At 39.2% G+C, this 26,844-nt stretch overlaps 1 protein-coding gene across 1 annotated transcript in view; it reads right to left on the bottom strand.

Annotated features, from left to right (window-relative positions):
- LOC146368064 (contactin-associated protein-like 4) overlaps nt 1-26,844 on the bottom strand; it is a 143,532-nt gene that overhangs the window by 94,161 nt on the left and 22,527 nt on the right. Inside the window, exons 2-3 of the mRNA XM_084911306.1 lie at nt 11,619-11,729; nt 208-401 (exon numbers count right to left, since the gene is read on the bottom strand). Coding sequence (XP_084767432.1) covers nt 208-401; nt 11,619-11,729 — 305 coding nt within the window. The remainder of the gene's footprint in view (nt 1-207; nt 402-11,618; nt 11,730-26,844) is intronic.

Raw genomic sequence — 26,844 nt, 5'->3', positions numbered from 1 at the left:
TTCTCTCCGTCTGTCTCATAGCAGTAGCGCCGGTGGCATTTTTCTATTTCCCACACAGCACTGTATGTTTTATGGAAGCTGGAATAGCTGCCTTAACAACTACCTGTTCAGTTACCTTCCCTGCTCGTGGATGGAAGGGGACGGGGGGGACACTTATCTCACAGGGGGACAATAGGACTATGGAGAAGATCGCCAAACCCTACTCACCCCTGTGCTGTCCTCCTGTCTGTACTGCTTCCAGTTGTGTCCCGTGTCACTGAACATCAGCAGGTAGGACGTCAGCCAATCCGAGCTGCCATAACGGCCTTGTGTGGCAACAGCTGTGATCTTGGTGCGCTCACCTAAGTCGACCTCCAACCACTGATACTTGTCTGAGATGAGAGGAGACCAGCCTCCAGCTCCTGCAGACAGATGTGAATATAAAAAAAGACACCATTTATAGATAAGTGATGTATTAGATGTCCATGTAGATTGGATGAGATGAAATAAGTTCCGGTGAGGAAAAAAGAATGAATTGCATTGCTTGACCTTTCATTGTGAGCCAAAAATCCTACTTTTCAGTTATGAAACCCGAATAATGAAAATTGATTGAACCACAGTATGCATCATTAGAACCATTCAGAAGCTATACTCAAATATAAATCGTACTTTAAGAACTTTCTTTAGGAACTTAAAAAGTTGAATTTGTCACGATGCACAGGGCCTTAAAGTTTTGGAACAGTTTTGGAACAGAAGCATATTTATAGGTCACATGTAAGATTAAAAGATGCAGTATTCAATTCAATTCAATTTTATTTATATAGTGCCAAACACAACAACAGTTGCCTCAAGGGGCTTGCCTCAAGGTAAAGACCTTACATTAAAAGCATTAAATATTTCAAAGCAATGAAAAAACATCTCCAGATAATGTCTGTGTGTAAACTGTAGATCTGTAAAAGATCTGACAGCGACACTAAACCTGATCACTTCATCCTATTAAATTTAATATATTCCTTATTTGATTAAATGGAGCTCATTCTGCAAAGATATCCTGTTGCAGTGGTGAATGTTCATATTTAAATTTCCAATAATGAGGTCAGTAAATCTAACAGTCCATATGAGCCAAAAGCTTAGAGGTTAAACCGCTCAAAATGCTCCATTTCAAAACATTTTTCTCTACCTACAGCTCTGTATAAGGTCAAGGAGAAGAGAAGGTCATGCAGGCGCTTGAGCTGATAGGTCGCCCCACCTATGTGCTTATTACATAGCCAGTCCAGGAAGTTGGCTTAAGGGAGAAGAAAGAGAGCTAAAATACTTTGCTTCAGACAGGATGAACTGTGGGCTGCACCAAGGCCCAGAATAATATGAATAGAGATCATTCTGAACTATGAATCATGCAGAGCTACTCCAGTAGAATCCAGTAAAAAAAACCTGAAATGGAAATGAGTGTTATAGGTCCAGGTATAGGTTCATTGCCATCCATCCATTGCAGGCACAGCAGTCAGACAATCCATGACCTCCCTCTCCCTAGCCACCTCCTCAACTCATCTGGGAAGTCACAGAAGTATTCCCAACCAGCCAAGAGCTATAACCTCTTCATTGTGTCCTGGGTCTGCTCCAGGGCCTTGTTCTCTAAGACATGCCTGAAACTATCTCACCTAGGAGGCATCCTGAGACAGATACCTGAACCACCTCAACTGGCTCTTTTAAATGCTGAGGAGAATCAGCTGTACTCCAAGTGCTTCCCAAATGACCAAACTCCTCACCCTGTCTCTAAGAGAGAACCCAGCCCCCCTCGGAGGAAGTTTATTCCCAACCCTTGCATTAGAGAAAGTACACTGATAGTGTGACATGAAACCGCCCTGAACAATTGAAGGTTCAGTAACAGGGCACATAATCAATTTTCATAATGTGTAATTATGAGAATAAACCATTGGAACAGAATATGGAAAAGCATAACAGATCCCCTTTAAGACTGAGCCAAGGTGAGGTCCTGGAAATCAATGTAAGTCAATATAATGTCCTCCGAAGTGGTAAACCCCAGTTGTGTGTGTGTGTGTGTGTGTACACATTAGTGAAAACATGCACACTGCTCACAATGCATGCAGAAGTGTGGGAGTTATTGACAGAAGTCTGCCTGGACAGATAAACTGCAGTTGATTAAATGGGCTGCTGCACAATAAAGAAGTGCTAAAAGCAGAAAAAGAGAGGCAATTTTGTGTGTGTGTGTGTGTGTGTGTGTGTGTGTGTGTGTGTGTGTGTGTGTGTGTGTGTGTGTGTGTGTGTGTGTGTGTGTGTGTGTGTGTGTGTGTGTGTAAAACAGCCACACAGAGCTCAAACACCAGATGGACGAATTCTGAAGAAGGAGGCTGCTGACCAGAGTCCCACTGAGCTCACAAGCTAACACACCCATGCTGCGTGTCAGAAAGCCGTAGAGAACATAAACACGCTCGCAGCCATCTCTCATTTTCTTTCATCAGCTTGGAGCCAATTATTCTCTCAAAATGCTGCTGTGCAGGCAGGCTAAAAGGCAAAAGCATGCACAAAGCTAAATAGCTGCAGGACCTCCTCTTGCAGCCCTATGACAAAATCTAGACCATCAAGATCAGATTACAGAACACCGGTGTCATTCCAGATGGCCACTTGTAAGATTTGGTGATTATGTTTCCTTAAAAACCTGCTGTGTCACCGAACACTGTATCCTAGCCAATTATGGCTTAGAGCGACCTGCATCATGAATAAAGGAATTAAAGCAGTAAGAACCAAAGACAGAAGCTTTGGCATAACAAAACACATCACAAATTCCAGCTAAAGGCTCATCGAGTATCCTAGACAAATACTTGCATCTTGCCATGGCCTAAAACAACAAAAGAACAACGGATCACACTGACTGTCTCATTTCCAGGTGATATCAGGTGGTTTGAAGTCATATGTTATCAGTTTGGCCCATTAGATTTAGCTTGCTGTCAGCTCTGCAGACAGTTTGTGCCATCATGTGAGAATGAATGCAGACCATAGGCAGCACTGTTACTCACTGGTTCCTTCAAAACGAGGTTCTTGAGCATAATTTGTGCAGGGCCTTGCTTTGTGGAGTTTGCATTTTCTCCTGTGCTTTTATAGTCATTCCCTGAGACCTTCATTTTCACAAAAGAGATTATAAACCTTCGAAAAAAAAGAAAGAAAAAAAAAAAGACATTGGTGCAGCATTTACTATGTGCCGTAACAAGGCACACTTATAATAAATGAGAAGGAGACAAGCATGACAGATTTGAATTTTTCTGTCCAATTTTTGGGAGCCGGAGCTGGGTCAAAGTGGAAGCAGGTTTAGCGGGGTATTTCAGATGTCAGTTTGCCTAGCAATGCTTACAAGTTCCTCCCAGTGGACTCAAAGATGCTCCCGGGCCAGACAAGTTATATAAACTGTCCAGCAAGTTCTGCGGTTTTCAATATTTTGAAAACTGTCCCTACTGACAACCTGAACTGTACAGGTTGTCAGTAGGGACAGTTTTCGAGGTAAAGAAGTTCAAATGGGAAACAGCAGTTGGAACAACTATTTATTTTGTTTATCATTTTAAAATAATGCAGAACAATGTGGCGGCAGACTGATGGGAAAAAAACTAAACGGTGAAAGGAAATCTGTGCCGCTCTGGTGGCAGGTCCAGTCTGATCTTTAAAGGCCAGAGCTAAGAACTTGACTAACAGACGTGTCCAGTGACAGCAGAACAGAAAAGAGCAGACACTCTGACCTTTGCTCATAAAGATAAGACTGTGGAGAAAAGGAGAAAGAGATTAAAGCAAAATGACTGAGAGGCTAAGAGGCGTTACAAAGATTTACTGTGTCCACCCTGTCACAGTAACTGCAGCTAATACAATGGAGGTGAAGTGATGGTGGATGGTCTGAACACTTTGTGTCACGGCTGTCACGTTAAATCAAAGAGATCGTTCTGGATTCTTTCTCCCCCACTGTCTGTCAGCATACCTGATCTGACCACCTACAAAAAGAGCTAAAGGTTAATGGAGGTCAGGAGTGTGATATCACAGCCTTTACGGCCAAACAGAGGATGAAATTATGAATGTAGCCCGACGAATCGGGGCAGAATCACGCTGCGCTGCATACATTGTTATTTTGCAAAGATCTGTTTTGGATATTTTTCCAAAAGTCAAATAAACAGTGATTAACGTTACACCTGTTTCAACTTTTCAGATAGTTTTACTGACAGTTGTCTTTTCAAGGAATACTCTTACCACACTAGCAAGTCCACCCTTGGGAACTTCCCAAAACAGTTTAACCTTTGGGCTGCTGAGCAGCTCAAGGACTCTTCAGTGATGGAAATTTGGGAGAGCCAAGTGCATTTCTTCATTCCCACCCAGATTTATCATGATGGCCTTTAGGGGTCAAATTTTAGATCACCATTACCATTTTCCCACAGACTCTTATAGAAGCAGAACCTTTGGAACTAGTGGATCTATCGGCTGCTGGCCATTCCAGAAGAAATGATTTAAGGCACTTTGAATTTTAGAAACGAAATCTACACCTGCATTTCCAATTTTCAGTACTGAATGATAACATTTAGGGCATTTCAGTCTGGTGTCTCAACTCCACACAGAAAGCCTGAAGGCGGTGGATTTGACCCCAGAACCCGCTTGCTGTGAGGTGACAGTAGTAACCACTGCACCACTGTGTGTGTCATGCTCTAAGAACCTCCTGCAGTCCAAGACAAGCCACTTGGTGACAGCTGTAGAAGTGAATGGGAGTGCAACTGCTTGTCCGTCTCTCTGTGTTACGTCCCACACCCCCACAATCCTGAATTAGATAAGCAGTTAAGAAAATGGGTGGGTAGATGGATGGATTATGGAGCGCATGACATACAATTCAGCACTGAATGGAGAGAAAATGAGGTGTTTTTCATAATTAGCTGCCCGAGGGCAAATGCAGTCTTTGTCTAATATTAATTATGCAACAATATTGGAAGCTGCCAAGTACAACGTTGGTGAATGAGTATAAACAAATTACTATTTCACCTTCAATTGTGCGCTAATACATGATCATGCAGCTACAGGCAGGCAGACCGAGTGGAACAGAACAGAGGCAATGACCAGAGGAAGAAATAAAAGGAACTGAAAGACAGACAATTAAAAAAAGTGAGACAGGAAATGGTAGAGAGAGACAGGCAGCTTAAAGGGAGAGAAAGGCAGCTGGAAAGACATGTAACAGATTGATACAAGCACCCGACCCAGAATGAGCACTGGTCATTTGCATGAGAATACCAAGTCTGGAGGGTAATTTCAGCAGCCTGATAACATGTCAGTCGGACAGAAAGTCCACCAGGAGGCCAATGGGCTCGATGCGGCACTGACAGCAGCAGCAGGCTGAGGAATACTGCAGGTTCTCTGCAGGAGAAGCAGGAAAGATTCATCCTACAAAAAGAGCCCATGAAGAAAGTAATACATCTTATTTTAGAGTGTAAAAATCTCAATTTGCAGAATTTGCTGAAATAGTTTCACTCTAATCAAAGTGTTCGTGGGGTTTTCGACACTTGCAGTTGATTTGATAAATGTCAGGTGTCCAAATTAATTAACTAATTAATGAATCTGTTCTGACCTTTGTGATAATATTGCTGTTTTTGCAATTTATGGAAACAAGAAGGTTACTTTCAAAAGATCCAGCATCATGTAAATTTGGGGAATTTATGAATTATTCAGACTAGAAACATGAGCTCGGACTGCTGCAAATATAATTACATGCAGGGAAAAAACCAGATACTTAAGTAATACTATTTTAGAAATAACAACTTTTTGGAAACCGCAGAGCGTAACTGAATATGAAAATCAATACCTGATTAGTTGGCTGCTCTTACGTAGTTCCAATTTACAGCTTCCAATTAAAGTTTAATTCTGCCTTCAAATCCAACCCTTTGGGAAAATGATTACTGTGGCACAATAATTCTTTTCAAGTCAATTTCAGCATAATTGCAGTGGCGTCACTGATAACTGTCAGCGGTGCCTACAGAAGAAAGAAAATGTTTAAACATGAAGACTGCTATTAACATTTGGCAAGAAGACCGAGATGGCTAAATGACTTCTTACCAGTGAAAATAAAATGTAATGCAGATGAAGCAGAAGATGGACAGGGGCAATTCAGCGAAAGGATGAGGTGGGATGGGCAAGATATATGGAAAGGGAAAGAAAAATGGGACGAAGGAGAGAGTGAGCGGCAGAGAAAGGAAAGATAAATGAAGGATAACAGTAACCAGTGGGGAAACTGAAATAGTTGAGTCATTCATCCTCCAGGTTTCTGTTAATAGGCCATTCATCTCCAATCAATAGACTATAAAAGGGTTTTTATCCACTTCTGGTGTCCCCTTCAGACCTCCACTGTGATCAGCTACATCAGGTTAAAGTCCCAAGTACATTGTCAGGCCCTCAGGTGAATGTGTGAATGCAAAGGGAAGGTGCTTTGTTTCATAAAGTGTCTGGCTTAAAAGGATATTTTTGTTTCCTTTATAAATGACTTTGGGATTTTGTTTTTTTGTCTTTCATTTGCAAATCCCAGTGTTGCTGCCTTGTTGTTGTATGGCTGCTGTGGCTGAAGAGGCAGAGAGGGTCATCCACTTATTGGTTTAAACCCTCAAGTCCTGGGTAAGACATCTGTTATCTGCTTGTGCTGGGAGAAGAGCTCTATGTACAAATTTGCTTGTGGTATAAAGTACTTTGAGTGGTTCCTCTGGATCTCTATTAGCATCCTCATTATCATCACATTTATCCCTGACTGTTCTTCCTTAGGTCTTCCATATATGTGAAGAATAGTATAAAGCCATATACAAACAGTCCATTCATTCCTTGCGTGCGTCAGTAAAATATCAAGCTGTAGTTTACACAAATGTGCAATATTTCCAGACTGAGGTGAGTGGTGAACCTCGAAGTTCTCAGCTGGTTTGGTTTTACTTTCTCTCACCCTTTACATATAATCACTTCCACTTTCTTCCTTCTGGAGAAATACAGATCAGCACAGTTTAAAAAGAGCTTCATTCCAGATGAACAAATCATAACGTTGCCATGCTACATTCTCTGTAATTTATTTAATTCTTCAGTATTTTGTATTATGATTCGTTATTGTCTCCGTTTTTACTGGAAATACTGGCGAGGATGGATGACTCACTCACTCTGTTGACGGGTAGACATAAAGTAACTTGGACTTCAACCTTAATTCCAAAAACATGTTTCTGGTCACAGTGACCTTAATTATTGACCACCAAAGTCCAATCAGTATCATTTTTCAGTGAGTATTTAGTGAAACTTTGAAAAACAAATCTGTAAAGCCCGACCCGACACACTGTTATTGTGATCACTTTGTTTATTGCAATTTCCCACATGCAGTTGCCTTCGGTTCGACACCTGATTCGCCAACTTTGCAGCTGGTCTCCAGCACATACTCCTTCCTCTCCGGTCGCCAGCTTCACTATAAAACGAAAACTCTTCATTAGGAAGATCATCACCACCTGACCGGACCTGCCTCCCTGCCTCCCTGCCACCGCCCCCTTGAGCTCACTGCACCACCCCTCCCCTGCAACTGAGCCAGGGACCACACCTCTGCCACAAAATCAAAGTTTAGATTCACAAGAAAATTGGGCCACCTGAAACGTGATTTTTGTAGCCAACTTTATGGTGTCTGAGCACTTTGAGACTTAGACCCACAATTTCTTTATGTTTGGTCTACAACTTTTGTCTGCAATCCTTCAGCAGTTATTTGATCGTTTATAATAAAATCTTTGGCAACTACTTGATCGACACTGAGGTTTATACACAGACATAGAGGATTTATTACTTTATAATTTAGTACAAATTAGTCTCATAAAAAATACAGAATTGCACTCAAAAAATGAAAACAGCAACTTCAACTTCATTGTAGTTACTTGAACATGCACACTTACAATCCTCCGCTAAGCTTCAACATATTAACATTGTGTATTTGAACATGTTAATATGCCAGTTTTTAGCTCAAAGCACCACTGTCCCTGGCAGGGAAAATAACTGATCTTTGAAGATCACAGTTTATGTCAAACAAAAGGCTGTAATTCAAAACTGGTTCAGTGGTTAAAGGAAGCCAAAAAAAATTGTTTTTGTTTGCTATCAGCGAACACAGACCTCCCATGATTAAAGAATCACTACAATCTTCTGTTCTGAGGCTGCTCTGCTCGTATTCACATTTTTTTGGTGTATAAATGCACTTGGTATATCATGAAAAATAGAATTGTAATCTATAGTTATTCCATTTAAAGTGAATAATCTCATCACATATAACACATGTTCATGACCTTTACTGCTCATCAATAACAATAAAGTTTGAATGAGTGAAACATTATAGATTTCTTGTTATGGTGTGCCGTGTAGGTCATATTTAAAGCCTGATAATCGGTGTTCACTTAGTGGATAAATGAAGTGAGAGTGAAGCGGCTCCTTAGAGAACAACCAGAGGAAGCAGAGTTTGCAGCAGAGATGGAAATGAGTCGGAGACATTCATTTATTCATCGATTTCCTCGGCAAACAGCTGGGAATGCTCCCTGGGATCCCGAACCAAGAACTTCCTTATCTACTGGCAACATACTAGAGCAAGATTAGGAAAAATAAATGCATGAAGGTTACCGCTGCCGTGGGATCTCAGCTGGTACTCATTTTTTAGCCCAGGAGTTCTTTCATGTTTAAATGATCTGTTTCTACAGATTTTCCTTCACACATTAACGGTAACCCCTGTGGATACACTGTACTACTTAAAGAATGTAGAGTTTATTCTGGGTCTTTTGACTGTACCTGGATTATTTTAGTGCAGGGTTATAGCATCAACATCATGTTTTTATATTCATGTAAATTTAATGAACTAGCAGCCTGAGGAAGTTATTTTGTCCTATAATGCTCTCCTCTGTGGCAAATTTAAAATGTATGGGTCGGCTGGGGGCAATTCTAACAATTGTCATATTTTTGTAAGACTACAAATTTCAATCTAATTTCAGTAAACAAGCTAGAGTCCGAAACCTGACTCTGCACATGCTCAGTGAGATCCTGTCCGAACCTTGATAAAGGTAAGGGCACGAGTTTGAAGAAAAATACTGATTTTGAGGAATAAAACTATACACATTTTTCTTCAGACTTAATCTTTAACCTATATATTCAAAATGACAACAAACAACTCGTGCCACAAATTTTCAACATGACCCCAAAATCAGGTGCATCTGAAACACAGGTGCACATCGGTTATTGTAGCGTGAAGTAGAAAAGAAAAGTGACCAGTTTTCTTGTCATCGGTTAGCAGTACTACACAAACTAATGAGAACTAAAGCTCACAGAGAATAGCAAACATGACCTTGACCTTGGGCAGACTTTTGATGAAGATCCATCAGGTGACCGTCTGAAACTTTCATCAAAATCCGATCATTCCAGGAGGAGGAGTGAAACTGTGGGTAGATGCACGATAGACACTTCACCACAGCATAAGATCATCGGTGGCCGATTGAGCTAAAAATATTACAGTTGCCTTGGTCTTCCAACCTTGATTTTTTCCCACAGTACAGAAATGAATATTTATGCCTGTGTACCACTGAGATTTTTTAACATATACAGTATATACTGCATAAATATACAGCACAAAGTGTCTGTGATATTGATGGCAGCAGTGAGAGGATTTATGTGAGAAATTACTCAATATATAAAATCCTGAAGGCACATTCTATCTCTTCTCTGTCTTCTCTTTTTACTACTGTTTAACATAACTACAAAACATGGAAACAAGACATTTCACTTGGATTTCGAGGAAATAAAAACCCAATCGTATACTGTGCAACATATAAGACGGCGGAAACAATTCCAGTTGCAAACTCAGCTCATGTTAATGATAACTGTGTAAACGCCATCAAATGAGACAGATGCAATGGATAGTGCATTTACACTCTGAAAAAAACAAACTTGTGTTGTTTTAGTTAATGGTAGCTATTAAGCTGTGCTTCTCTGCATGACGCTGAGGGAATCCTCGTAAATAATGACAACGCTGGCCGATACTTGCTTGTGGGTTGCTTGCGCACGCTGGTATTATGTTGGTGCTAGCAAGTGTAAGTGCCAGCAAGTAGATGAAGATACCAGGAAGTCAGACACAGGAATGGATAGAGAACTTGGTCGATTATCGGAGTAAAGTGCTCAGCGCACACTAAATGCTTCACTTCCTGTGTAATTTGAACCCATGTGAAGGCTGTAACAAACCTGCACTGGAGACACACCCGGTGTCTTACTGGGTAAGGCATGATTTACAGCACTGTGTTGAATCTGTAACGTATAGGACGATGTAGATGTTTGCATTAATAATACTTGTGTAGTGTTGGGTCTGTGTTGCTCTGCAATCACAAGGCAAACTGAGCTGTTCATACTGGATTTGGAACTAATAAATCTTAAACACAAACAGCACACAATATAAAAAAAAACACACCTACTGAAGCACAGGAAAGATGGAAGCCTTCAGGAAGTCTGAATCTATTTACATACTGTCACCGCTTTGAAAAGGAGAAAAACTGCTTATGTCTACTCTGGAAGAATACTGGCTACTGCATTAGCATAATGAGCAAGCAAGAGACAATTACAGCCTATTACATGTTGTTTCACTGAGGTATCATCCTTGTGCTAATCAATATGCTATGTTTACAAGACATATTACTCCCAAACACACCTGCATTGTCACTGAAGTCTGGTTATTGTAGTGTGTAGTTATATTTCTGAGAAGGTGCAGGTCTGTATATGCTGTAGTCTGGATCAGAGACTTAATGTAGTATTATAAATCAAGTCAACAGTCTACAGGCTGTTATGTAATATAGCTTTTATTTGTAATTGCTTCACATCTTAACATGCAGTGCCTTTAATCAATCAGCAGTAAGTATAATCTTCTTTATGGGTAATATAAAATGGTCTCAGGTTACTTTTAATATTAGTTTTAAGAGTTTTAAATGTTCACAAGTCTTTGAAATCTTGTCTCTGTCATCTTTGCGTCTCCTAGTTAATGAAAGACCAAGAAATGTCAGTTCCATTACAGCAGGGTGGCTTTTGAACATCAAATGCCAGCAAAGGGCAACAATGAAAAATTAGCTCTTACAGTCTTTAATACACGGCCTGAAGTGTCACTGCAACGCCTGCTCATTTCTTTACTACCAAGCAGAGTAGAAAGTCAAATTCAGATTTAATGAGTTACGCTCTATTATAATTGATGCTAAAATAATTTAGCATTTAATATAGAGCGTGCAGCGTGTTGACAGAGTACTCCTACAGATTGCGCAGATACAAATTACAGAAGTAGATTTTTTTCCCTAAGATCACACTGGCACCTTCTTGTTTACTGTAAGCCTCACATACTAACACGCTGTGTTGTTCAAGCTTGCATTTTTTCCCCAGTTAAAAACATTCAGGTCCAAATTAAAAGCATGTACCACCATTCCAACTAATAGTTAATCCATAATCCTATTTTTTCCCCAAACCATGCCAAAGGCACAAACACTATTCGCATCAGTTTTTTGCATATTTGTCACACTTACATGTTTCAGATCATCAAATATATTTTAATACTAGTTAGGTACTTTCGTTTGGAAGCAGCAGAATCTGTTCCTCACCTTCTCTTTTGTTGAGTTTGGCGAAACCCGGGGCGTGGCTGCTGGACAGCTGGGAAGAGCTTCGGAAGGAAGACGGCGGCAGATTGGAGACCAGTGCGCTGTCACACACCTCTGTCGAGAAATATCAAAACATAAAGTATAATGAAAGTCCTTCCGATTTTGACATTTACATGTAAATGTCAGCATGTGCACTGCTGTGCTTTTTGAGGGTCTATAATTACATTTGTTTCAACATCTCCACACAAATATAGCCTCCTCAAAATATTCCTAGAGTGAACAAAACAAAATTAAAAGTCTGAGAGAAGTAAGCATAGTTGAACACAGCTATGACACATCCTGAGTAATAGCACTCTTAGCTCAAGAAATCTGTTACTGGGCTTCAGTGCCAGTTTTAGCCCTAATAAGCAGAGAGGAGCAGTGGATGTGTTATCTTTGAATTGCAGGGTTAATGTCAGCTACAGTTCCTCGCTGCACAGTTAAGTAGTTCACAACAGTAGGTTGATGCGGGAAAGTCTTTTTTATGCTTTAAAATCAAGAAAAAAAAAAAGAAGGAAACATTCAAACTTTATCTGAGTGAAAAAAAGCTGAGTGGTTCAAAGAGTAGAGATCAACAGCAAAAAGCACAATGACTATCACAATACCTGACACAGCTGGAAATGGATTAGTCTCCATCTCTTAGCCTGAGTGAAAACCTGATGAAATGTTATAAACAGCGGGGTGGGAGTGCTCTGATGCTGAGAGGTAAAAGCCTTATCTCTGCATATGATCAGCTTTTTTAAGATAAAAGAAGTTTACTCGGACAGCTTTTGATTGTTTCGTTCTAAAGTCTTAAAGAGGCGCTAATGACAACTAAAGTGTTGAGCCTGTGAATATAACAACATGAGTGTCAGAGAGGAGTCTAATCATTCAGGAGCTGGTTTAATGTTCCCCAGGTAGAAACAGGTCTTTCAGCAGTAATGGCTCCATATTAGATGAATGAACAGCGTAATAATGTCCAGTTGGATGAGTAAATGGTGTAATTCTGGCTCAATGGATAAATGAACGTTGCAATCATGTCGTGTTGCGGAGATGAATGGCGTCCTGAGTGAGTCATTATAGGCTGGATGCTGATGGGGATGATTCAGTGTTGTCAGAGGAAACCTTTACATGTTTCTCATATTTAGTTTATGGATGATTCCCTGAAATCAAAACATAATATATTGAACATTATGCAGTAATTAACATTAATTACTCTTATTTTAATTGGAGTCTCTCTCACAGTCTCCAATAAACCTACAAAAAAAAGAAAACAAGCACTTTTTTGTTCAAATGAAAGCAGATTTCTCTTTCATTTATTATAGCTACATGACATAGAGAAATCATTTGTAAAGGCAGAATACAAATGAATGTTTGTTTTACTGTATCTGATTGTCTTTGGTCTGCGCAGCATAATCACATCCCACAGATATACACACGGATTCATGATCACCAGCCCCATAAATATTCATAGTTTTCCTCTCAAGCTGCAAACTGTAAGCTAAAGCCAAACTATCACCGCCTCCATCCAAAGCCTCTCCGTTAATGGATGTTGTTCTCCACCACTGAGACAAGAGCCAATTACTATGATTCACGCAGCAGTCCGATCTGGGCCCAGAACTCTGACAGCAAGGCTTTAGTTTCGATTACTCTGTCAACATCAGTGCACTTCATCTCAACAACACAAGGTCTTCATCCGCCTCCCGATAATTTCAAAGAGGAATACCATTCCATTTACAGCAGCTCTTTTCAAATGAAATTTGTAGCTAGAGCCAACAACAATATTGGCCTATTTACCTGTAGTTAAAGAAAATTTTGTATCAGTTTAGAAAAGAGCTGGATTTTAGAATATTTATTTAGTAACTGAGGATGCCAAGTATTTGGATACACAATTAAATACTAGAGGTGGGAATCACCATACATCCCACGATACGATATTATCACAATACTTAACGCACGATACGATATTATTGCAATTTTTTAAAATATTTTGCGATATTCAGATTCTGTACATAAAGGTAAACTTTATCAATATTCAATTTATCTAATATCAAAGTCTCGCACTCAGTCTTTCTCTCATTTCAGTCAGTTTTATTGTTGACAAACTGAACGGTTTGTATTACAGTCTAGTCCAACTTAACTGAATGCAACCATCTGGTACAATTATAGCTATTCTGAACTATGCAATTCATGAAAACTATGCAGCCCCTTCAGCAACTGAAGAATTTGAAAGTAAATTAAAACAAAATATAATTTTACATTAAATAAAAACGTTTTAAACTTAATTAAAATAAAACATGTCTTAAATTAAAATAAGTAAACTGTCATGTTTATTGCTGCCAAAAAAAAAGTTAAACACATTTGGACAGTGAAGGAATGTCAGGATTCTTGCTCAGAAAAAGGATCAACATGCTCTGAAGTCAGAGCACAAAAACCTTTTTTGTAACAAAATATCGATTTTTGCTGTCCCTGTATCGATACTTTATTAGCAAACAAAATATCACGATACTACACAGTATCGATTTTTTCCCCCACCCCTATTAAATACACTGTAGAGCCCAAATGTGGCATTCACTCTCAAGATAATGGTCTAAATGTATTTTTTTCTCATTTGAATGCTTCAAAATACTGGATTTTGATATTATTAAATCTATATCTTCGGCAGGTGTTTTAACCAAACTGCAACACACGATAGAGGATTCAACCACAACTGCAATGAGCAACAGCTGTACTTCCAAACACACCACAAGCCAGTTGAGGATTTACCGTTTTACACTTCTGTTAAAGAGAATACAGAAACAGTCAACAGTCTTCTCCAATATGGTCTCACATATAGGAACCCTGAGGGGTAGCTGTGACTCAGGTGGTAGTTGGGGTTGCCCACTAATAAGAAGGTCAATGCTTCAATCTCAAGCTACAGTACTTCATGTCAAAGTGATCCTGGACAAGATACTAAGTGCCAAAAGCAACAGTTGATATATCCATCACAGTTTGTGACAGTGTAAAGTGTATAGTGTAAAGTGCTTAGAGTGGTGAGTATACTCAGTGGCGTGTCCAGCGGGGTGGCCTGGGGGGGCACAGGCCACCCCCCCCAACCAGACTGGCCACCCCAGGTGCCATCCCAAAGGCAAAACAATAAAATTCAATCAAATATCAAATGTATGATTATGTTTTCACGGTGAAGCTCAGATATCCGAGTGTATGTGAATGCAGCATCGGCTTCTGCGCTATGTGCATCACATTAGCAAAGGTAGGAGAGCCAAGCACGAAAGACGGCACTGCAGGAAACAATTTTTCGGTGAAAGAAAATGAGGACAGAATAAATGTCCTGGTAAGTAATATTAAGTTTGTTGAGTTTAGTAAACTTCGGTGAAATTAGAATACCAAGGAAAAAATAACACTTAAAGAATTATTGCAGCCATCGAATATTTCAGACAGTATGCTACTGAGGGGAGCTAACATAAGAGTTATGAGTTATAAGATATAATCTAAGTCTTAACATTGCTGTATGGAGCTGCAGATTTGGTTGCAGGTTAACATAGCTGGACTGGCCATCGGGCATACCGGACATATGCCCGGTGACTTATTTTTTATTTTTTTTTGTAATGGCATGAACAATGAGAGGTGGTGGATTGGCCAGGTGCAGGTCGATGTGTAAAAATAACTCAGTTGTTTGGTGGTGGCTATGGCGGGGCTTCCACAGAGGCCAGCAGGTGGATGAGGGAAGGGGAGGCAGGAGGAGAGACCCGAGGCAGCCACCAGTCCGAGTGTCAGGTGAACTTAAGTTCAGGTAAGAAGTTATGACCTGCAGTCTATCTGGGTCAGATATAAACCAAGTTTAGGTGTAGTTTATTTTCGTTGTGCTGACTTTTTACCGTCAGTTGCAATAACTCGTACTGCGTTCTAGCCAGCTTGACGGAGTTTTTATACAGCTGGGTGGGTGCTATGATGTTACTGATAGTGAACTTTATTTTATTCATAAGGTTAGTTAATAGAGTTGCCAACGGCTCCTTAAAAAAATGGAATGGTCCCTCATTCAGAGAAAATATTACACGTTTCGTATTGAGCTGAGAAGAGACGCAGTTTGTCCCGGACTTTCGCTATAATGAAAAAAAGACACAAAGCTGGAGTTATTCTGTCGTTATGCTGCACAGCTGCCTCTTCTTCTCTCATTCTCTCCCCCTGCCTCTCCTGTTGCTACTTCAATCATGAAACTGATCAATGATCAGCTGATCGGCTTTTCTCTCTTGTTTGTTTATCGCCCACTTTGCGCCAGAAAGAGGAAAACAGCAGCACGTTTAAGCTTGATCAGCTGTTGTTAGAATTTATTTAATATTAATTTCTAGTATCAGTTGAGGTTTGCTGGAGCCACAGCTGTAAAGCTGCTGGTCATGATGTCGGTTTGGATATGTGGTGAGAGGGAAACATGAAGATGAAACCAGGAGATGTCCTTACTGAATCATCAGAGCTGAACAGGTGATGGAGAAACAGGTTTACCTTTTAGGTGACATGAATGAGTTGAAGGGAAGTTATGAACTGTTTCTGAGAGACAAATAACACCAGGATCCTTTTCTATGCAGCTGACAGCTGGTAACTGTGCAGGGGTGGATCTAGGAAAATTTTGCCAGGGGGCAGGTAGGGCATTAACAGGGAAAGGGGGGGCACAAAGAAATACTTTTCTTTCTTATTCTCATTTAAAATATCAAACTTTGAATAAATAATTATCTAAATCTTACAACCAAAGTTTTTATCTGACGTAAAATGTATAGAAATCATACATATACCAACAAGACAGTGTACATCACTGTCACAACAGCATTTGTTTTCATTCAAAGTCTTTATGGCTTTAATACCTGGTGGGCCGGTCTCTAGTCAAAATGCCCGATTTTCTGTCCCAGTCCAGCCCTGCAGGTTAATACTGGCAGTGTCACCATGCCGGCTGACTGTATTTCATCATCAGCCAGTGTTGTTCTTTATCAATATTACCAAAGTTTACCATAAGGCAGCATAGAAAGTATTTACTTGCTTTCAGGTTTTATTCAAATGTTAGTCTTTTCAGTTGTTTCCCCACTTTTTTCCTGTTTCAAAATCAAACACCAGTTTGTGAGAAGATTATCTTCTTTTTTTAATAGGCAGATAAAGTTTTACATTGGAATTGGCTAATTTGTCAATTGTTTGTTACAAATGTTCGTATTTTAATATTAAAAAATGTTTTTGCCCAAAACATATGTGCACTATATGTCAGTAAAAATACTATGCAAATATTGCTGTCCTTGAATGCTGAGTAAACACTGACAAAGCACTGATTGTATCTCTTGTACTTTATCAACACAGTATCTAAAAACTTTGCACCGTAGTGGTTAAAATCTCATTCTAATAAGAGTTAAAAGCGCATTCGGTTATTAGGTTTATAGGGTTATTGAATTATGGTTAACGGTTGGTAGAATTTTTTTTAAACATTATCTGCCAATTACATCTGCCACCCTTCTCCAAATCTGTGCCCCTACCTGGCCCCCCCAACAAAAATTTTCTAGACACGCCACTGAGTATACTACAACATATATACCCAGAATATTTGATCAAAAGGCTTCTTCACCATTACTTATGCTGTCTCCTGCAGCACATCCAGTACCTGCATGTAGCATTTTCTGTCTGCCAATTTTATGTGCTGATACTATTTTAATCCTCCTTAGGATAGGACGGAGTATTTGCCTGTAACATAAAAAGCACTGCAATGTACAGTGAAAAGCAATACAATGGGCAGCTACTGCTCAAAATTCAATCGAAATCTATCATAACAATTTTTGTTTGATTTAATAAAAATATAAAGACTATCATCAGCCTTAATTCCAAGCTGCTTTCAGCTAGAAAGATCTGTACACTTTGCTATGCTATCCACCCAGCAACAGTTTGTAGATAAAGTTAAAGAGCGGCTAAACATAATGAGTCATTTCACAGATTAAAAGTCTGATATTTCCTAAAGGAACTGATAAAAAATGAAACAAAAAAAAAAGGATGGCGTGCAAAGACATACAAATAAATACTAATTCTTGTGTAGTGTTGTGATAGACACGTTTCACAATACAGCTGGGGAGCTAAGAATTAAAGCTTATAATTATACAGTCAGTTTATTAGGTACACCTTGCTAGTGCTGGGTTGGACCCCTTTTGGCTTCAGAGCTCGTTTAAGTCCTTGTGGCAGGGATTCAACAAGGTCCTGCAAACATTACTCACAGACTTTGGTCCAGACTGACACTGCTGCGAATTTGTCGCTTGTACATCCATAATGTGAATCTCCTGTTCCACCGCATCCCGACGTGCTCTACTGGATTCAGATCTAGTGACTATGGAGGTTATTTAAGTACGATGAACTCAGTGACCTCATGTTCAAGTGACCTCATCACTGTAATATGGCATTTTATCCTGTTGGAAGCAGCCATCAGAAGATGTGAACAAAGGCATCAACAAGCTAAGAAACAATACTGAGGTAGGCTGTAGCATTTAAATGATGCTTAGTTGGCATTAAGACCGTGAACTTTTGATACAAGGCAGAATGGTTGCACGTTTATTCACTTAACCCAAATTCTGACCATACCATCTGAACGGCGAAGCAGAGATTGTTTTGTTTTTCCAGTGTTCAACTGATCACTTTTAGTAAATTCTTGCAAATTCTGGACTAATTTTCCAGTTTTTGGCTGACAGGAGTGGCACCCAGGATGATCTTGTGCTACCGTCGCTCATCTGCTTCAAGATTAAATGTCACTATTCGTATCAGATCAAAGCAGTCTCCTCTCATCTCTGGCATCAACAAGCCATTTTCATGCAGAGAATTGCTGATCAATGGATATTGTCTTTTTGTCAGACTATTCTCTTTAAACTCTAAAGATGATTGTGTGGGAAAATCCCAGAGGATCAGGAGTTTCTGAAATACTCAGACTAGTCTGTAAGTCACCAACAACCATGCAAGTCACTTATATCATGTTTCTTTCCCATTCTGATGCCCAGTTTGAACATCAATACTTCATCTTGACCATGTCTATGTAGCTAAATGCACTGAGATGCTGCCATGTGATTGGCTGATAGATATTTGCATCAGTGAGCAGTTGAACAGGTGTACCTAATGAAGTGGTTGGTGAGTATATATCCACGTGGAGGGATAAATGTCTATGAATATTTGGTCCAGCTGCTTGTTAACATTGGAAAGCCTTCAGCTTGGCCTCAGTGGCACTGTAATTTGATTGTAAAATTACTGGGTATTAACCGAGTCTGAACTCTGTTTAGTACAGTGTGTTGCAGCAGTTATCATTAAACATCAGACCATATAACACAGTTATACTGCACTTTATAGTTACCAGAGTGGAGCAGAGGCTCATACATATTTAATTCTAGCATTTTAAATGCCATCCAGCTACTCAACAATCATCAGAAGGCGTCCAGCTCTTTTGTCCTCTGAAGTTCCTCCTGATAGTCTTTATTCCTCCAGGCTTTGCCCTTACCGACACTTATAACTGTGGGTGGTGGGAGAGCTCTCAGTATGAAAAGCAGGTGAATTACAGTAGTCTGAAGAGGTGAGATGAGAGGGACGGCTCTCCAACGCGGAGTGCTGTAATCCCTGAGGAGATAATGTGTGGTGAGAGCACAGCCTCGCTGAGGAAACAGTCGAGAGAGAGCAGTGGAGTTTTAAAACACAGGGCCACTTTTCCTCGGCGGAGCTGTGGCATTTAAAAGCCGATGTCCCTGACAGTGTGACTAGTGGAGCACAAACACAGACAGCTCAGAGGAAAATAGAGCTAAATGTTGAATACCTGCTGGCCTCTGTAGCCAACGAACCTCAACACTGACCCTGGCTGTGTTGGACAGAGAGCCTTCCTGAATATTAAACTGCTGCACCCTCCTGAAAACACCTCCTGTCTTTGTGTAAGCTTCACATTTAAGGGTATTAGACTAAAAAAAAAATATATATAATAATGCTTTTAGGCATTCAGATCACCACAAAAACATTATTCCTGATCAAAGTATTACAAATTTACACAGAAAAGATGATTCTTCAATCTTCGGCAAAGTGAAATATCTCCTGGCAGAAAAAAGAAGCATTCTTTGCCTTTGATAAAACAAAAACTTGAGCACCAGAACTGGAAGCATGAATTGAACTCTGAGCGACGGGAAATATCCTTTCAGTTCAGTTAAAAACCTCCTAGACACCCATCACTCAGCGTCTGCACTATCCATCAATTCATACAGTGCCAACTTTATCGTTGCACCAATGTGACAAATGGTCAGTTTGACCGCATTAAAAAACATTAAAGGAAATTTTGAAAATATCTCTGGAGGGTATAAGGCAAATACATTTTATCACCCCTGAAATGACAGACTAATACCAGAGACAGAGTGGCTCATTCACCTGCACTGTCCACTTCTTTACTGAATAGAAAGTGCCCACAGAGTCCGTGACTGAGCTGGGGACCCTGAATACCGATGAGCTCCATCCATCACCTCAGCAAACAGAAGGTCTTGCACTTCAGAGCTCTATAAGCTCCACAAACCCAAAGTTCAGTGCCTCTCAGTATGAGCCAACTTATTTAGCCGTTCAAAGCACGTAGCAGTAAGCAGGATAATGAGGCTCCAGCGATGGTTGTTTTTGCTCCAGAGCGCTAACAATCATCCTCAAGCAAAAAACATCAATGCTCATTTTACTAATCCGCACAACGTCTACCTCCAGTTTGACCCAAGGGGGTTCAAGCCCGCTCCTGCCTGGATATACACAGAGAAAGAAAGAACGCATTAAAAATACAACACAGTGAGCTTTTTTGCATTTTGTTTTACTTTAGCTCAGCTGCGTGGTTTATTTTTTCAATGTTGCAAAGCTAAAAGAAATAAAAAAGAAATCTTATATTTTGAGTTGTAACTGGTAAAGGGTATTTAAAAATCGTCTCCAAATAGACCAAAGATCTTAATTTCGTTATCAGCTCAAATAGTTTCGACATCTAGGATATTTAATTCTATCTTGTGCTGTCTTATCAATGACATAGGGGGTCTTCCATCTGAAACTTAAATAGCCAAGTGTCACTTAATTTAGTTTTGACATATATTTCAACTTTTTCCCACTCGTTCAGTCCAGTTTATTGTTGTTGCACTTTTATTGAAACCTTTGGCCCAATATGTTTTTTAGATTAAGTGCTTTAGCTTTAATTCTTTAAGCCTGGTTCTTTAAGGCTGCTAAATCATTCAAGTTTACCCAAGTTTATATAGTTAAGTACCGTGAATAACCTTAGACTTTTATGAAAGACATTTGGGAAAAATGCATTCACATCAGTCCAGACAGCGATTTGCAAAACTCCATGAAACTCTGACAAATTTACAGTAATTAAATAACTGTCACCAAACTTGTTGGAACATAAATCAAATGCAACAAATCCAACATCCCCTTAGTGAGAAAACAGTAAATGATTTCTCGATTGGTTGAATGAACTTGCCATGCAGTTTTGAAAAATAGCCCCATAAGTTGTTTTTTTAGACCAGGAGCGCAAGGGAGGAATAAGTTAATTAAATGAAAAGGTCAGATCGACAAGTGAGAATAAAAAGAAAAAAAAAGACAAAATGTACAAAAAAAGTGCTGAACAATGTACTAAATGTAGGTTTAAATATAGGCTTTTAATTTTAAACATCAAATTTTAAAAACATACACATTACTCACACTACTTGAAGACACTGTCTAGATTAGAACTTGACTATATTTTCTAATTTTTAAGTGTACAACCTACATTTGTTTATACAAATTGTATGACTTTTTATCACAGTGCTATCAGAAGAGAATAAAACAAAGAAATAGTCATTGTGACATAAAAACAATGTTGATCTTACTGCTGATTCAGACATTACTCATTTTGTAGTCATTTTAGATGTAAAACCACACCACTGCCTCACATATTTTAGTTGTTTAAAAGATACAGGGAGGCAAGAAAAAAGATTTAAACTGGATTGTTGTCATGTATCTGTTGACCAGGATTCCTGCTATATTCAGATTTCTCTGGAGAAATTCCTTTTGCACTCACACATTTGTGATTTCACCGTGGACCTTAAACTTCAACAACATCAACTCTTCTGTCAAACTGACCGTTGCCCGTGTTGAGGTTCTAACCGGCAGTTTTAAGTCAAACACTTTTGATTTTCCAACCTCAGACGTACACATCACATAACTATTTATTTCTTTTATTCTTTGGAGATTCACGAGGTTGTCTAGCCTGAATGTGTTCCCTAGGGTCATTTTGTTGATTTAAAGTTCTAATGTAGTGCTCTGAGAGCTCTGACACAGAAAAAAAACCCGGGCAATCTTCGTTTCCCATTGTCCACTCACCCAAAATGAAATTTAAGTTGTTGTTTGACAAATTGAAAGAAAGTGTGCATCACTGACTCATAAGCATAAGAGGACAAAACAGACCTATGGAAAGCCTGAAAGAGGTCCAGAGGGTGATAGGAAGATGACCTTGCAGTGTAATAGAGTTTTGGAGTTTTCTTGATATTTGTGTGACACTGGAAACACAAGATAAAGAATTATATTTCTTGCTCACTGTTTTTAATGCTTCAAAGTACTAGATCAGCTTTAAGGAATCAGTACTTTACGATGGGCTTCCTCTTGTTTGCTTCCTGTGTTCTTCCCTGCAAACATCTGCCTGTCTGACAGCTACCAAACTGAGATGCTCAGCACTTTAACTCCTCTGGCTGTGAGCAATGGCAAGGATATTTTCAGCTTCTTCAGCTCCAGTTCTTTAGCCAGATGTCGAACAGGCTCCTGCATAATGCCGATTCATTCTGGCCTTATCCAGCTAGAAAACACCAGATAATCAACTCATTATGTGCAACACAATCTGTGTGTGTAAGGCTATACAGTAGCCCACACACAATCCGACACTGCCTTTGAAAGCAGAGAACAATCATCCTTCTTATTGAGGCTCGTCACACTGATCAGTGGTGTGGGTGGCTGTGTGGGAGACAGACCAAATGAAGTGATCAAAACAGCAACGAGCCACAGAACCACAGCATTTAAAATTCCTTCATCTTGAAACTGCCAGGTTTAACTTGCAAAAAGACTTTGGTCTGTTTATATGCTGCTAAAACCGAGAACATTTATCATGAATCACAACGCCTGAGATATGCAGATTTAGAAGGAGTGCTGCAGGAAACACCAATCATAGTGATGGCCCCAAGAGGATATATATTTAATTTAAAAAATCCACTAATTCACTGGTAGCAATAAGCAAATGATTTTAATATATTTGCCCCTAAATATCTATTAATAGAGAGCAGCAGACCAACAAGTCTCTGTGGGGAAAAGAAATGGTACAAAATGTAATATTGTTCTGTCATTCAAGTAAAATGCAGGGATGTTCATATCATCCAAGCAATGGCAAATCTAATTTATTTTAAAAAGGAAACACTGAATTGGACACTGGGGATTCATAAAATTGAAAACTGCATTGCACCAGCAGAAGAGCTTAGACTACAAACTATTTTTATGCAAATGAGTGCCACAGTGTAACTTTTATCTTTTTTCATAGGGTCAGTAGCCATAAATATGAAGCAGTATTGTAATAGGAAACTATATTTTATTGATTTTCATTTTGCTTCATGCTTAAAGGGCAATTTTTTTGCATTGATATATGTTGGTTCAGACCCCTTAAAGGGCACTTCACCTCAGGAATCAAATGCACAAATGTCATTTTTCCTCTGGTGCCATTTATCCACCTGTATTCCAGTGTGATTAGATGTGTGTTTTTAAGACATCTAGCTTATCTTGACTATAATATAACAGCACCACAAAAAAAGAAATAAAAATAAATCTGTTGGAAAACTGAACAGCATCAGTGTCTCTTTTCATGTCATCTTACCACAATTTTCTTTGTGCTGAAATTCACTTGCAAACCAAAGGAAACATGCAGCTAGTTGACATTACAGCTAAGCCGAGTGGGTGTAATCAGGATTTTAAATCTACTTTGTTACGACCTTCTCATCACAGGTAATCCTTTTGCACAGTTATAGTTAATGAAGTTCACATGAAACTGGTTACTATGTTGATTTTTGGAGTAAGCCGTGAATGATTTCCAAAAACACTGTTGTTTTTCAAATGTACTTTTGTGGAATTTTAAGCAGCACAACGTGAGTGCCCTTTAATTGTATTAAACTGAAGAGAAGGTACACATACAGTCCTCGTGAGAAGTTTACATACACTCATAGTTCTGGCATCATTCTGACTGGATATTTAACTACTCTTCTGGGTAGAAAAACAGTTAAGATCAGTTAAATTGTTGGGATCATTTTCATGTTAGGGCACCCAACTATGTACAAGTTTCAACCATCTAGCTGTTGATTTGAAGTGAAGATGAAGAATTAGTGCTGCTTCTTCGTTATTCTATCCACTTTGGCCCATATACCAGCACCACTGTCAGCAAAACAACCCCAGAGGATGCTGCTGCCACTTGTATGATGCTTAACAGATGAACAGTGTTCTTTGGTTATAAAGCCTCACCTTTACCCCTTCCAGCATACCTGTTGTCATTGTGGCCAGGTAGCTCTTTGTCTCTAATGAACATAAAACTTTTGGCTTCTCTGAGTGGGAAGCTGCAAACTTCAGTTGAACTTAGGGTATTGATTTTGGACCAGGGGTTTCTTTATTGGTTAAAAGACCAATAAAGAAACCCCTGTACATTACACATCCTTCAGCGCCACTTTTTAAAAAGGTTCAAGTGTAGCTATATATTTGGACCTGTATGTTAAACTGCTTTTATTTGTTTTTAAATGTTTGTCCAATGCTGCCCCTCTGTACCTCTCTGAGCTTCTTCATCCATACATACCTTCCCGGTCCTTCAGGTCGGCAGACCAGCTCCTCCTGAGTGTGTCCAGGACTAATCGTAAGCTCAGAGGGGATCGGGCAGCACCAAAATTGTGGAATGAGTTGCCTTTACATGTTAGACAGGCACCTTCCTTATCTGTTTTTAAATCACGTCTTAAAACATATTTATTTACCTTGGCTTTTAGCACAGCAGGACTTGTTGATGTCTCTTAATATATTTTCTTATTAATTATATTATTTTTAATTTTAAGATATTTTATATGTAATTTAAACTGTTTCCTCTCTGTTTTATATTTGTAGCACTTTGGTCAACATTGTTGGATGTAAAGTGCGTAAATAAAGATGCTATGCTATGCTATGCTATACCTTTGACCCTGTGTGGGTCAAATTAAAACACTAAAACACAAATCTCGGACATGTAAAATTGATTTTGGGGTGGACAATCCCGTTAAGTTCATGCGAAAGCTTTAAAGCTTAGCTCAACCTTAGAGGTAACATGACTGATGAGTTAAATCATCAAATCTATTCACTAATTTTCAGAGCTATGAAACAAGAAAACTGTGTTAACACTGAAACAGCACTAGTTATTAACATTGTGTTTTACGTTGAAATACATCATCTATTACATTTTCTTAAACAGAGAAATTATCTTTGTGCTAATCAATTTACTTTATTACCAAGACATGTTAAGAACAAGAAGTCTAATCACAGCTGTTGTCTTGACATATTGTTACTTTTCTGGAAAGTACAACAGAATTATCACATTACTATAAATCAAGCTTAACTGCCCACCTACTCTTTAAATAGGATGAATAATATAATTGATTAGACTTTTTTCAACTTAACAGTTGATTTCTTGCTTGTGTAAATTATTGCAATTAGCTGGTTGGTGACATAATCTTTTTTAGAGAGCATTTAACTTACGCTTGATTAAAGCTAGTTTAGGCACTTTAATAAACTACAAAATACAAACAATGATTGACAGGAAATGCTACAACCCCTTTTTCTTTGGCTCTGGTATCAAATTAACATAGGCAGCTCAGACTTTTTGACCAAGATTACCTTTTTTTCTACAAGAGAGAAAAAAAAATCACTCTGTCAGCACAACAACATGCTTTAAATCTTGTATGACAGAACTGGTATTAATATTCAAAGTGCTTTCATGGTTGAGAGGAGTCATACTTGGAGCAGATTTCTGCTCAGGCCAGAAACTTTCATCTGAAGAGCTTAGTGCCAAGTACTAATCGTACTCTCTGCCAGGTGTTAAGTTACTCTTTAAGAGCTGACTCCAAAACACTGTGATATTTGATATTGTAAATAAAACTGAGCTCTGTCTATGAATGTTGGCGAGCGTTGTTAGAGGGACACTACACAAACTGAGAGTGACAGAGAAAAAGACAACATGTTCAGGTTGGATTCCTTCTGGCTATAAGCTGTATAGTAAAGTTTTAAACCAATACTGCATGAACACAAAGCCATGTTAAGCTTCTTTTCCTCCTCTAGAGGTTTATGAGGGCCATCACTGTAAACAACAGCGGTGGTCAGCTAGAGAACTGCTTGAAGTAGATGCTGCTTGCAGAAAATATTGTCAGTCTGTGGGGGGACAGGTTTCCTGTAAAATGAGGTCAGGATCCAGTCACTGCAACAGCAAGGCAGCAAAGATCACATCCACACCCACTGCAACCTGCTGCACAGAGACCAGAAAACCTCAGTGCACTGTCACCGCTATAATAAAAATTTTTTATATGAGCATCAAACCTAACAAAAAAAAAACCCCTTGATGACAGAGGACATTTATAAATCGTTCTATAAATTCTGTCTCTCTCCCTGTGTGGTGTCTGTCTGTGCGCACAATCGCTTCACAACTTCACTAAACCACAACAGGAGCCACATTCACAACAACTACGTAGTTTTACTTTACAGCCAGCTTCCTCAAGGAGACATTAAAATAAGTGCTCTTAAAAAAAAAAACTTCTCTGCAGATAATTTGATGTTCTCGATCTTCCCTTGCCTCTTCAGCAATTCCAGCTCAGGTTTCCTCAGGGCTGAAACACAAAAGCTACTAGGTTTTCTCTAGCTAACAGCAGAGATTGAATGCTTTCCAAAAAGTTGTAGAGGAAAGTACTGAAGCACAACTTTTGGCTTGAACTGTGAAATCTTCACAGTGCAGGGTAATTGAGGGGAGCTAGAGTTAAAATATGGACTCCAATTAGGCCTGCGGTCACAAATGAAGGCTGTTATGGTGACTAGCTCCTGTCATAGTGGGAAAGCCTGAATAAAACCCAATATTATGCCTGGATGTTGGACTTTCTGTCTGATAGATTCCAAAAAGCAAAGGTGATTAAGAGCCTCTATAGAGAGCTCT

The sequence above is a fragment of the Perissodus microlepis genome, chromosome 18 (assembly GCF_051167445.1).
Source record: "Perissodus microlepis isolate ML-2025 ecotype Zambia chromosome 18, ASM5116744v1, whole genome shotgun sequence".
Classification (NCBI taxonomy): Eukaryota; Metazoa; Chordata; class Actinopteri; order Cichliformes; family Cichlidae; genus Perissodus; species Perissodus microlepis.
The sequence above is the reverse complement of the archived record's forward strand: the minus strand, read 5'-3'. Positions and strand labels throughout refer to the sequence as shown.